Below are 13404 nucleotides of genomic sequence, written 5' to 3' on the forward strand. Positions count from 1 at the left end.
CCCCGTGTGCAAGCCTCGCCCCTTCCCTGCACCCCACTGCCTTCGGCGCAGGGTGCGCCCGGACTGCGGGTCTCCTGCACCCCCGCGGGGGGTCTTGGCGGGGAGAATGTTTATAGAGATGCAAACTGTTCCAGCCGCTCCTGCCGCCTCTGTATGGTCTTCACTGCGCATCGCGGCATGGGAGCCGCCTGGTGTCGCCCGCCCGGCCTGAGCCTGGATCATGGGGCGCCGGTGGGCAAGGCCCTGTACCCCACAGCCTGGGCGGGGACCCACAGGGAGGGGCTGTGGTCGGGAGCCAACCCGGCACTCTCCTTCTGGAAGGTTCTGAGGCCCGTCTGGATCGGGTCCTGCGGCGGCGTGGGGACAGGCCAGCCGTTCTGTGGGTGGAGATGGGGCTGCTTAGGCAGCCCCCACGGCCCACGTGGCCTGTCAGGCCGCGCTGCCCCCTCTCTGGGTGGCCGGGGCCTGGTCCTCAGACTGAGTGGAGGCCTCCCAGGCAGCCTCTCCCTGACCCGGGGCTGAGACCCGCAGGGCCCTCCGGCCCCTGCGCTGTCTCTGGGGCAGCCTTGGGCTGGGGCGCAGGCTCCAGGGCCCTCCCTGAAGGGCAGGGCCCCCATTCCCCAGCCCGCAGGGCTGTCACTGCCAGGTGGGCTGGGGTTCACGGCCAGCGTCACGGCCAGCATGAAGCGTCAGCCCCGTGGGGGCGGGGAGGGGGCAGAGAAGTCGCGACTCCACACACCAGCAGCTGCCAAGCCTTTAATTCACTCCAGACGGCGCCACTTCGCCCGACAAGAGGCTCGGAGGACACTGGCCACGGCGGAGAGAGATGCGCCTTGGCCATGGACGCTCACACTGCCCGGCCGGCCCCGCGGGGCTGAGGGTGGGACGGCCTCTCCACCCACGGGTGTCTCCCAGCACCCAGGCCCGGCCACCCGAGCTGTCCCTGCGCCTCGCCCTGGCAGTGGCCCCCCCGAGGCAACCCCCCCAGGGCCTCTGCACACACGACCTGGGAGCCCAAAAGGAGGGTTTCTGGGGGGGACGGCAAGGCCCAAAGTTCAGAACAACTCCGGGGAGCGGCGGGGAGACGGCCCTTGGCGGCCCAGCTGGCCGAGCCGGCTAGGACAGCGAGGTGATGTTGGAGCGGCCGCCCGGGGGCGCCATGATCTTCTGGGCCGTGCGCCGCGCCACGTGGTCGTCCGCCTGCGAGCCTGCGGAGGAGGATGGGGGCCTCCTGGGCCGGGAGCCCTGGCGCCCCACGGCCACAGGCCAGGACTGACCGTCCAGTGAGGCAGCCGCTCTGCTGCCCGGAGGGGGTCTCGGCCTGGCCTGTGCTGCCCGCCCCGGAAGGCAGCGCCACCTTCGGACAAGGCCGGACTTTGAGGGGAATCCCTGCTCCCGCACCCCGGGTCTCATCCGTCTGGGGAGGGGACGAGGCGGGACGCCGGCCGGGCCACCCCTTGGGGTTGAGAGGACCTGGGGCTCGGGCCTCTGCAAGAATCAGTCACCCGCTGGGCGCACAGCCGGCCCTGAGCAGAAGCCGCAGTTGGGACCACACCCCTGGGCCACCCAGCGTGTCCCCAAGTGCCCACAGATCCTCCCCTGGGGCCCACAGGGTCAGGGCGCAGGGCTGTGAGGGCTGGTGGAGGGGCACGCCCTGGGAGGGGGTGTCTGATGGCCCCTGGGCTCGCAGCGACAGCCCCAGGGTGCTGACTCCGGCAGGGGACACGGCGGAGCTTCCCAGCTGGCCTCGCTCCCTGGTGGCCCGGCCCCTCCCCAGGTGATCCAAGTTGCTGTGCTAGGGGGCTGGCACAGCCCCCAAGCGCCCTGGGGCAGGCACAGGCTGGGCCACGCTGGGCAGAGCCTACCCGTGCCCGCTCACTCACCAGACAGGCTGAACCCCGACTGGTGCAGGTTGCGTATGGCGGGGACTGAGATCTTGCTGGAGCAGGACGCTCGGGCCTGGGCGCCGCCCCCGGGCTTGGCGGGCACCATCACCTCGTGCACTGGCCCGTCGTAGAGGCCTCGCGGCACGCCGTGGATCTCCGCCAGCTGCAGGCCAGGGGCCGGTGTGAGTGCTGAGCGCCAGCAGCCAGGGAGCCAGTGCCCGGCCTGGATGGCACCTGCTCCACGCACCCGTGCACACGCCTTTGCACGTGCCTCCCGCCCTTCCCCACCCCCGGGCCCCTGCCCCTCCCCACACCTGCCCAGCGCCTCCCCTCCCCCCACACCCGCGCAAGCGCCTCCCCGGAGCCCAGAGCCGCCCGGGTGGGAGGCACCAACAGCCGTGAGAGGCGCTTCTCTTTGGAATGGTCAGGCCCCACCCCACGTCCGCCTCTCCGAACTGGTGTTCCTGGTCCCCCCTAAGAGGGGGGCCCTGGGACTATCCTCCCTCAAGTGGCCCCAAAGCAGGAGGCGCTTCCCAGTAGCCCTGAAGAGGACAAAGCCTCCCAGCCAGCACCTGCCCTGAGGGGTCCCAGCACCCCGAGTGTGGCCGGCAGAGCCTGGGGTCAGCTCTGGCGCCTCTGCCTGCCGGAGGCAGACCCAGAGCCTCCCTGGAGGAGGTGGCCCCCGCCGGGCGCTGCCCCGGCCCCTTCCCCCGGTGGCCTGTGCGCAGCCCCAGGGCAGCGTGGGGGTGGATTGGGCGTGCGGGGCGTGGTGGGTGGGGTGTGGCCTCGTGGGGTGGCTCGCAGTGTCCAGGGGAGGAGGGCGCCGGGAAGTGCCCACCGGCTGCTGGACGCACGCCTCTGCCCCAGGGGCTCTGGGCGGCCGGGGGCTCACCAGCAGCTGCACCTGACGGTCCCGCCATGCTCCTGCTCGGTGCGGCCCATGGAAGGCTCCGGGGTGCCCGTGCCCTGGCTGGCTCCGCCCCCGACTGCCGGGGTGGGGGGGCCGGGCTGGCCGAACCCGCGGGACACAGAGGAGCAGGGACTCGGGCGCGCCTGGGCCGCCTTACCCGGTTCCGGGCTTTTATCCTCTTGTACACAAATTCGGGGAAGGTCTTCCGCGGGATGAAGCGGCCAGAGCCGGGGGTGGCAGACACGACCCCGTCTTCCAGCACCACGCGGCCCTGGCTGATGACCACCGCGGGGGCCCCTCTGCACTCCAGGCCTTCGAAGATGTTGTACTCCACGTTCTGGGGGGAGGTGCGGCTGCAGCTCTGCAGCGCTGGGCCCTGGCCCCTGCCCGCCCGTGCCCTCCACCCCGTGGCCGGCGTTCCCAGGCCCGCGGCGGCCCTCCACAAGCTCGGGGTGACGGGTCAGCGTGGACGGGCCAGCCTGGCACCCGTGCCCAAGTCGCTGGGATGGACGGGGTGGGGAGCGCAGCAGTGGGGGTGCACCCTGTGAGGAGCCGTCCCTGGGGGCTCCCCAGCCCCATCGCAGCTTAGGGCCAGGCCTCGCCCTGTGTGCCCAGCTGCGGCCGGTCTGCGGCCTGCCCTGCCCTGGCTTGGGCCGGGGTCTCTTACCAGGTGGTGGCTCTTAGCGGAGATGATTTTTGTGGCCCTGGGGTTCCAGAGCACCAGGTCTGCGTCGGAGCCCACAGCCACGCGCCCCTTCCTTGGGTAAAAGTTGAAGATTTTGGCAGCATTCGTGCTGGTCACGGCCACGAACTCGTTCTCGTCCATTTTCCCCGAAGCCTGGGGAGCAGAGGGGGAGCTGGGGCGGGGTGGGGGGCGGCGAGGCCCCTTCCCTGAGCCTCAAGCCAGGCCCTAGGGTGGTGGGGGCCCTGCAGGGCTTGGCGCCTGGTTTCTGGCTGGCTCTGTGGGTAAGTAAGCGATGCCCCCCTGAAGGTCGAGACTGTCTCCCTGGGGTGGCCAGGAGGCCCCCCACGGGGCTCCGGGCTGGGGCTGCGGGGCAGGCAGGGGGGCCGGAGGGCTGGGCGGGGCAGTGATCGCGTCCAGTGGCCCCGCTAGGGGCCAGGACCCTTGTCCCCGAGCTGCGGGCACGGGTGAGGTCCTCGGGTGGCCGCAGACCCGGGGAGGGGAGGGCCGCCCTCAGCCGCAGAGCCTCCTCGGAGCGGCCAGAACCGCGCCGGGGCTGCCCACGCCCGCCCGTGTGCTCACCACGCACTTCTCCCAGACCACCGACAGGCGCTCCTCCACCCCGTTGGTGCCCTCGGGGATGAGCGTGAAGTCGTCCTTGCCGACAGCCTTCTGGGCCGTGGTGAAGGTGCAGTGGGCACTGCCAGTCACCTGGAGGTCCCCGCTGAGGGCAAGGGAGGGGGTCGGGGAGCCCAGAGGGGCTGACGGTCTGGAGCCAGCAAAGGCCGCTCGGCCTTGCGCACCCAGCCTGGGGGGCGCCGGCAGTGGGGCTCCGGGTTGATGGGGGTCCGGGTTGTGGGGGGCGCCTCCCGGATAGGACTGGTCAGAGCCACGGTCCAGCCCCGCGGGCGGGGAGGCCGAGCAGCGCCTCACCTGGACAGCAGGGAGGTGAGGTGGTCGGCAGTGGTGGGGTCCGGGTTGATGGGGGGCGAGGTGACGAAGGCGGCGGCCTTCGCCCAGTTCTTGCTCCAGTAGTGGGACCCGTCAGCGCCCAGACTGGCGGTCACCGGCTCCCCGAACACGACCACGCCTGGGGAAGGCGGCCAGAGGTGCCGGGCCCGCCGCTGGCCCCGCCCGCCGCCCTCCAGGCGTGCTCTCCGCTGGGACAGCGCCGGGGCCTCCCCGGGGCAGCCAGGGCCCGTCCGGGGAGCCAGTTCCTTGGAATGTGGTGTGGGGACCCCAGGCTCCTGTCACCCCCCTCCCCCTGAGCCTGCCCCGGCCCCGCTCCGACAGCCCAGGGGTCACGCGGGCCCTGTGGGGCCAGCCCAGCAGCCTCAGCTGGGCCTGCAGGTGCCTGGAATGCTCGGGTCCTCAAGGGGCCTGCCGTGCCAGGCCAGGCACGCACCCGCGGCACCCCCACTGCTGTGGCCGCGCGCCCCGCAGGCCTGGCAGGTCTGGCCGGGCCGCCGCTCACCTCTGCGCCTGGCCTGGGCGACCAGGTCGGCCGCTGACTTGCTCATCACCTTGGTGACGTACAGCGGGCAGTTGGCCTGCCTGGCGATGGTGACCGCCCGGTACACAGCCTCCGCCTCCACCTGGGGACGGGGCGCTCAGGCCGCGCGGGGACCCTGGGCCTCCAGACGCAGGCGGCCACCCGCAGGACCCCGCCTCCAGCCACCAGCAAGGGCGTGGGCCATAGCCATGGGGATGGGGGGGGGGCGCCTCCCGGACAAGACCGGTCAGAGCCACGGCCCAGCCCTGCGGAAGGTGAAGCCTGGGGTGCAGCCGCGGGGCCCTCGCCTCTCTCCTACCTCCTCGGGGTGGCTGAGCACGTGGCCCTCGGGCCCGGTGACGCCCAGCTCCAGCAAGCGCTTCTGCTCCTGGGTGGACGGGAGGATGTGGCTGCAGAGCCTCGGCCTGGGCCCGGGGCCCCAAGAGAACCCCAGGCCTGCAGACCTCTCATGTGGGGCCCCGCCCCCCGAACTGGCTGTGGGCCCCTCCCCCCAGCACAGGGAGCCCAGGGAGAGGGGTCTGGGAGCAGGGGTCTGTGGGCACCGGGGCGTGGGTGAGGCCCCCGAGGCACTGCGGGGCTCCCGCCCAGGGCTGTCTCACCCCCGCCCCTCCCCAGGGGCTCGTGCAGATGCGCTGGGGCTCTGCAGAGTGGGGGGACCACACGTCTCCTACAAACACCCTTCATTCTTGACATCTGGGCCTCAGCCTCATGCGCCGCCGCGGCGGGGGCAGCTGGGAGAGCAGCAGCCCGCCCGGCACAGAGTCCCCCGCATGCCAGCCCGGAGCCGCCCCGGCTGGGACCCGGGGGGGCGCTGGCCCTGGGCAGCTAGTCATCAGAATGGGGGCGTCCTTCCTCCTTGGGGACCTGTGGGTACAGCACCCACACAGAGGGGCGGGGCACCCGCCCCAGGCCGCACCTCCGCCACGATGTCCCCGTTCTCCGCGTGCACTTGGGCCAAGGCTCCCAGGTCGCGGATGAGGCTGAAGATCTCGTACATCTGGGGAGGTGCCGGGGCTGCTGGGCCGGACCTCCCAGGAGAGCGCCCCGCCCGCCCCCCACACCCCGCCCGCCCCCGCCCCCACCTGGCCGTCAGTGCACTGGCACCTGTCCTTGTACGCCATGAAGACCAGGAAGGAGTTCACACCTGCGGAGAGCCGGGGGGCAGGCGGCCGGGCCGCTGTCTCCAGAGGCCCCGGCCAGGGCCGCCTCTCCTAAGGGCGCCTCCCAGACGGCCCAGGACACCCGCTCCCCGGGAAGGTGCTAATGGGAGGAGCCAAGTCCTGCCGCAGGGAAACGGAGTCACCCCACCCCCACACGCGGCCACTCCCCGGGGACGCTGGCCCTGGAGAAGCCGGTGGAGCCGCGGGGCCCGCAGGGGGCCATCCCGTTCCGCTGGGCAGGGCCGCGGTGCCGCCTCACCCTTGTCCTTGACCAGGGCCTCCAGCTCCTCCTTGGTGCTGTCGTGCCAGCGGGGGATGTCCACGTGCAGGGAGTAGTCGCAGCAGGCCCCGCTGTCTGCCCACTGCCGCCACTGCTCGTAGGCCGCCAGCAGGCCCACGCCGGCCTCGGGGAGCACGTGGTCCACTGCGGGGCAGCGCGGTCAGCCCAGCCCTGACTCCCGCCCTCCGCCGCTGCAAGACCCCCCGACTTCTGGGCCTAGGGCGCCTCTGCCCGGACCCCCCAACACAAACAAACACACCCTCCCTTCATGCGGCCCCCAGGGTGCCGCTGAGGGGCGCCCGCTCACGGCACCCTGGGCACCTCGTGGGGGGCCCTGCCTCGGGCACTGGTCCCCAGGGTGTGACGTGGGGCCCAGCCGAGCCAGTGGCAGCCACGCAGCCAGCCTGGTGGGGCGCATGGGGACCCTCAGACAGGCCTGAGCCACAGACACCCTCCTGGCCTGGGGCCAGGCGCCCAGAGCCCTCGAAGGCTTCCCTGCTGAGCTGGGAGGTGACGGGACAGGCCGGGCTGGGGGGGCAGCGGCGCTGCGTCGTCCTTCTGCAGCATGGCTCCTCCTCGAAGCCTCGCCGCAGGGAGTTCGGCGTGCCGACCGCAGGGCGGGCAGCTGGGGCAGCGGGTCTGGGGCAGTGCCCTCCCCGGCCAGGCATTGGGCTTCCAAGCCCCGCCCTCGGCAAGGTGCCGGCTTCCCGCAAAACAAGTACCTGGACCCACACCCTGGCGCCGAGTCCCGGGAGCACGCCGGAGCGGAGCCAGCAGAAAGACCCAGAGCAGCCCAGGGCGGGCACTTGGGCCGGCCACCCCCGAGGGAGACGGCCCTGAATGCCTCTCGCAGGGCCAGACTCACGGATCATGGTGGTGCCCCCTGCCAGGGCCGCCTTGGTGCCCTGGCAGAAGTCGTCAGCGGGGCTCATGCCCAGGACGGGCATCTGCAGCCTCGTGTGCACGTCTACCCCTCCGGGCAGGACCATCAGGCCGTGCGCATCGATGGTTTTGATGCCCCCGGGCACGATGAGGTTCTCTCCGATTTGCCTGCAAGCAACAGAGGCCCTGGCGGCTCGGCTGAGGCCCCGCCCGCCGTGGCGTCTGCTCGGGCTGTCCCGGCCACGCCAGGGCAGACGCGGCTGCCGCCTTGCCTTGGAGCCCGCGAGCCGGCGCCTGCCGCGCGCTCACCTGATCAGGCCGTCCTCCACGTAGACGTCGGCGTGGAAGGACTGGTCGTCGTTCACCACCTTGCCGCCCCGGATCAGCAGGCGGTCACTCTGCGGAGACGGGACGGGACACTGGCTCCCCGCACACGGGCGGCGCGACGCCCCCCTTGCAGGACAGCGTCCGCCGGCAGATGATGGGGTGGCCGGGCCTGTCCCGGGACCCACCGCGTGGCCCGGTGGCCTCTGGGCCCGGGAATGGGGCAGGTGCGCGGGCACAGCACGCCGGAGGGGCCCTGCCCCCAGGCGGCCCCCGCGGTGCCACCACCACGCTGCCCCTCTGGACCCGCAGAGGCGGCTCTGACGTCGGGTTTGGTCTGGGCGCAGCCGCCACGGGGGGCCAGTGCCTGGCTTCAACCCCCAACCGCCCCGGTGCCCACCAGCGGGGGACAGAGGCGCCAGGGCCCCTGCTCTGCCCCCTCAGGAAGACCCTGGGGCTCGTGGCCCCCTGCCCGCCCCCCAGTCTCCAGGCACCAGAGCTCAGACTCCGGGGCTTGGCTGATTCGGACCCAAGAGGGAAACGCCTGTGGGGGGCCTGGGCTCACCAGGGCGGGGGCGACCCGAGACGCATGCCCCCAGGCGGGTCCTCTCGCCACCCCCACCCCACGCGCCCCCGGCTGTCCTGGACTGGCCTTGGGTGAACCCCTCTGTGCGGCAGGCGCCGGCTCCCCCTCCCTAGCGTCTGGGACGTGCAGGCCACCCCAAGGGGCGCCCCCAGCCTCCTAGCGGGATCCCAGAGCCCGCGGGGCGCCCCGGGCTTTGTTCCCCGCGGGGTCGCCCTGGGCCGGGCCTGGGCCTGCTGGGGGCCGCCCGGCGGCGGGGGGCGCTCGCTGCCCGCCCGAGCCCCGCGGACCAGGCTCCGGCCGCTTTGTCTGCGCCGGACAAAGAGCTGCGGGCGCCGCGCGGCGGGGTCGCCGGGCCGGGCCGGGCCGGGCCGGGCCGGGCCGGGCCGGGCCGGGCCGGGGGCAGCTCCCACTCGGGCCGCGGCCTCTCGGGCGCGGGGCCGGCTCCGGGCGGGGCGCGCGCGGGGCTCACCGCGATCCGGGGCGCGCTCTTCTTGCCCGGGAAGGACATGCTGCTCCTCCTCGGCGCCCTCGCGCTGCGGCCGGTCCCCGCGGGCACGGGCGGGCGCGGGGCGGGCGCGGGGCGGGCGCGGGGCGGGCGCGGGCGGCGCGGGGACACCGGGGGCGACGCGCGGAGCTGGGGCGCGTGCGGGGGCGCCCGGCGTCTGCGCGCGGAGCTGGGGTCCCGCTCCTGGCCCCGCCCCGCGCCCCGCCCCCGCGCCCCTCCGCCCACGCCCCGCCCGCCAGGCCCGGCGGGAGCCCCGAGTCCGCCCGCGCGCCCCGCGCCCCTGGCGGGGAGGAGCCCCGCGTCTGCTCAGGCGCGGCTCCCCGAGGCGAGGCCCCCGGGCGGCAGGGCCGGCCCGGCCTCAGGCTCAGGCCCCGGCGCGCCCTGCACAGCCCAGCTGCCCGGGCAGGGCCGGCCGGGGCGGGGCCCGAGTGCGCGCGGCGGAGACGCCTCCCGGGACGCGCCCCCCGCGCCACCCCGCCCTGCAAGGGACGCCGGACTCGCGGGCAGGCCGGGCCGGGGGACGGGGCTCCGCAGCCAGAGGAGCCGGTGGGGGCTGCTGCGTCCCCCGCTCCTGGCCGGAGGGCGGAGGCCGGTGCTGGCTGAGCGCCCCGCAGACTCGGGCCGCCGGGATGGGGCGCGCCCAGGAGGGAACCGGCGCTGTCCGCGCAGTGAGTGCTGAAGCGCCGGGCCCGCCTCCCAAAGCGCTGCCGCAGGCCCTGGGGTGCGGTGGGTCCCCCCACCCGCTCAGCCCGCAAGAAGCAGGGTGGGGGGCAGCTCGCAGGCGGGAGAGGCCGCTACTGGAAGTCACTCGCCCAGCCCCGGGGAGACCCCGCCAGCAAGGCGCCCCGGCTCGCCCGTCTGTGGCCAGCGGCAGGCTGGGGCGTGTGCCCAGCTGGCTGCTCCGGGCGGCCCTGAAGGGGGGCTTGGGGCCTGGGGCGAGAAGCAGAGGGACTCGGCCTGCCCAGGGCCACAGGCGGGGCACCCTCGCAGCCCACCCCGTGAGGACCGGTCTGCGGACCAGGCCTGCAGGTTGGCAAAGCACAGCGGACGCTCCCCGGCCCCAGCTCCTGTGCCCCTCGTGGCCAGCACGAGCCTCTGCTCCCCATGGTCACCTGGGACGGAAACCCGCGCACGTGGGCCACTCGCAGTCCCCCCTTCCCGAGAAGGGCAGGGCGCGCCCAGCTGGCTCACTGGGGGAGCGGCCGGGGGCACTGGGCGCCTCTGGCCCCAGGGCTGCCGCCGGGTGACGGCCCCGGAGCGAGGAAGGGGCAGGGAAGGCGCCCCCTCCCCAGCAGGCAGCGGCCCCGGCTCCCCCCGGGGAAGGAGGCGTTTCTGCTCAGAGAACGGACACGGAACACGGAGTGGCGGCGTGACCACGAGCCCGAACTTTAATCCCGTGGGAGGGGCCTTGGCTAGTCTAAGGTTTAAAACGATGTCCTATTAAAACTGTACAATCATTTACAAACGAGTAAAAATTCTCTGGTCTGTGTCAGAGGAATCACAATACAAAAATAGGTGTCGGCTTTGGGAAGCGGCCGTCGCGGGCGGTGGGGGCGCCGCCAGCGCGGAGGGTGGCGCGGGAGGACGCAGGCGCCTGGCACACCCCGCGGGGCCGGTGCTCGCTCTTTTTTGCGTAGATTTACAATAAAGCTCTTAAAAAATATACAGTGAACAAATATACGATTTGATACATGTATTTACAACTTGTTTTCCTGAGCCGGACGTACCCGTTGCCGTGTTGAAACACACTCGTGCGAAGGCCCAGGACGGCGGGAGCCGGGGCGCGACTCCTGTAAGGCACTCAGGTGTCCTGGGGCTGCGCCCGGGGGCAGGGCGCTCCAGGAGGGGCTGGGCGCCGGGGTGGGGGGGGGCATGTGGCAGGCAGCTGCGCTCCGGGCCCACGGGGCGTGATGGGCCGCCCCGTCCCCCATGGGCTGGCGAGAGTGCAGGCAGGCCTTGTTTGCGCAAAGGCTGGGGTGTCTCCAGCCCCCAGGCGCTCGCTGCCCGCAGCCTGGGGACGCCCCACGCGCTGTCCTCCTTTGCCCTTCCTCGGCAAAAGCCCAGAACGAACATGCTGGGTTCTGTCATCAGGCGAAAAGGCGCCGTGGACACAGGAGTGGACACGCCAAACAAGAAGCTTCGGGGACAGGTGGGCCACAGACGCCCGCACACGCTGCCCCAGAGGCCGCAGCGCCCCGGCGCCTCCCCTCCCTTCCGTCGACCTTGGCCCTGCAGGTCACTCGCTGAGGGCGGGGGTGGGGATGTGGGACCCTCCAGGCGGGAGCCCAGCAGCCGCACCTCAGTGATCCCAGACCCCCTGGGCCTCGGGGTTCCTGCACAGCTGCTGCTCCGGGCGGGGCGCCTGGCTGCAGCTGCCTCGCCACAGCCCCCGGGCGGCCCGTGCAGCGCTCCCTTGCTCATCACTCAGCCCAGGGGCCACGAATGGAGCCCTCTGAGGCGCGCGGCCGCAGAGGGCAGGATGCAGACGCCGCTGCAGGACCCTCCTGCGTCCGGCAGAGCCACTCAGCGACAGAGGCTCAGCGGAGACAGGAGGGCGAGTCCTCCTTGGCCAGGAGCACCCAGTGTCGCCCCAGCAGAGCCTGCACCCCGGGAAGCCACTTTATGCCGGGAGCACCCCAATCTCAGGGACTGAGCAGGCGTCACACCAGGAAGGCATGTCCTCCGACACAAACTCCAGTGGCTGGGCATCTGGACCAGCCCTACCCCAGGCCCCCTGGCGCCGGCGTCCTTGGGCTACTGCCCGACCCTGCAGCGAGCAGGCCCTGGGACCCCAAATCCGGGGCTGCCTCCGGGGTGAGAACACCCCCCCACCAGCACATGGATCCACACACCCACACGCCCTGCACACAGATCCACACGCCCCTGCACACAGATCCACATGCCCACACACCCTGCACACGGGCACACGCCTGTATGTGCCTGCCCCACGCACATGGAGCCACACATGCCCACACACACCCACATGCCCCCATACACAGGCCCACATGCACACGCCCTGCACTCGCAGCCTGGGGCGGCCCCAGGGCCGTGGGTCAGCCGTGTCGGCTGCGGCTCTCCGGGCCGGGCCTGGCTCCCTCCGCGGGCGCACCCTGCAAGAGAGCGGAGACAGAAGCTCTGTTTAGCACGAGTCTCCGAGGCCTGTTGGGTGCACCCTGGGGGAGCCGGGGCCGCCTGAGGACCCCTCTGCTCCGGGGAGTTGGTCGTGGCAGCCCAGAGCCGGCCACGCACCAGGTCCAGCGCCCACACAGGCGCGGGCCCTGCCCTCTCCGCTCAGGCAGCGTGCCGTGTGCTCGGGCTCTGCCTTGGTGCCTTCAAGCTGGCACCAGCAGTCAGCAAGGGGCCGCTCTGGGGGCTGCTGGTGGAGGGCGGCGCTGGCCCTGCCCCGGGGCCTGGCAGGCAGTGCCCAGGCTGGGGCCCCGGGTCACAGCCGTCAGGGGCTCAGGTTCTAGTCCGGGAGGGCTGGAGCGCCCGGCTGGTTGGTTTGGGTTCTTAGGCTGAGCTCTGAGTAAGAGGACACCCCCGGCAGAGCCTGGACGCCCGCTGCAGACGGGCACCATCCCAGCCCCGCAGCCCACCCCAGGCCAGGCGAGGCGGACCCAGAGGCGTGTCAGCGCCCACAACGACGCGGAGGAGGGCGGCCCCTTACCGGCTGGTGTCCTGAGTGGCGGGACCCTCGCCTCGCTGCTGCGGAGGGGCGGTCCCTGCTGGGCACTGCCGTGGGGTGCCAGGCCAGAGCATTGGACAGGGCGGCCATGGGCTCGGGCGGGGCCTCTGGCCTGGGCTTCGCTGGGGGAGGTCAGGCCTTTCCGGGAGTCCATCCTCGTCCACCGTGGTGACCACGCCCCCTGAATCTTCCTGCCGGTCAGGCCCCATCTCCTCAGAGGCTCAGGGGCGGATGTAGTCCCGTCCGGGCAAGGAGGGGGGCTGCAGCAGCCGCCCTCTGGCCAAGGCACGGGGCGCAGACAGGGGGCCGCAGCCCGCGCTCAGCAGGGGCCGGGCCCAGCACGGCCGCCCACCTGGTGTCACCGCTCGGCCTCGGAGGTCCTGTGGCCGGCCCCCTGCTGGCAATGGCCCTGCGCCCCAGCTGTTGCGCGACCACTGTGGGGCTGCGTGGACTGTCCTCCCGGAACGCCGAAGATGGGCTCAGCGGCTCGCGCGGAGGGCCATGGCGTCTGCTCTGCGGGGCCCTTGCGCCCCCGGGAGGTGCCCAGGTCTAGCAGCCTGGACCCGGTCAGCAAAACTAGCTCTGCTCTGGCTCCTTGCGGGGATCCCGTGCTCAGAGCCCTCAGCAGCCCCTCTGCCTCCTCCCCAGCGGGGGGGCCTGCGGACACCAGGCATCTTGGGGCTGAAGGGACGGGACGAGGCGTCTCCTTCCGCAGCCCGGGCGCCCGCTGCTCTCTGGCCCCGTCGCAGGAGGAGGGTCTGGCTCCTCTGGGGGCTGGAAGAAGAGACACAGACGCAGGTCAGGGGGCTGCGAGCAGCGGGGCCGGGGGCAGGCTGGGGGAGCCTGGACAGCCACCGCTCCAGGGGTGGGCACCCTGAGGGCAGGGTCAGGACGGAGCGGGAGCGCCGGGCTCGGTCACGCAGGGGAAGCGGGCAGGCGCCGAGCTTTCTGGGCTGAGGCCACGGCACCCCGTCCTGTGCAGCCTCCGCAA

The 13404-nt window shown here is 72.9% G+C and overlaps 1 protein-coding gene across 1 annotated transcript; it reads right to left on the minus strand.

Moving 5' to 3' along the window:
* Positions 1-777: 777 nt before the first annotated feature.
* Positions 778-8731, minus strand: DPYSL4 (dihydropyrimidinase like 4; the record flags this gene model as incomplete). The annotated part of the gene is made up of 14 exons (XM_084245619.1): positions 778-1208; positions 1884-2049; positions 2954-3133; positions 3464-3634; positions 4061-4202; positions 4412-4568; positions 4953-5073; positions 5290-5358; positions 5908-5988; positions 6074-6135; positions 6411-6575; positions 7297-7481; positions 7623-7711; positions 8693-8731. 14 exons carry the CDS (start codon positions 8729-8731, stop codon positions 1117-1119), a joined length of 1719 nt encoding a protein of 572 aa, XP_084101745.1. The 3' UTR covers positions 778-1116.
* Between the last annotated feature and the right edge of the window lie 4673 nt (positions 8732-13404).

Source organism: Talpa europaea, assembly GCF_964194135.1.
Source record: "Talpa europaea genome assembly, chromosome: 10".
Lineage (NCBI taxonomy): Eukaryota > Metazoa > Chordata > Mammalia > Eulipotyphla > Talpidae > Talpa > Talpa europaea.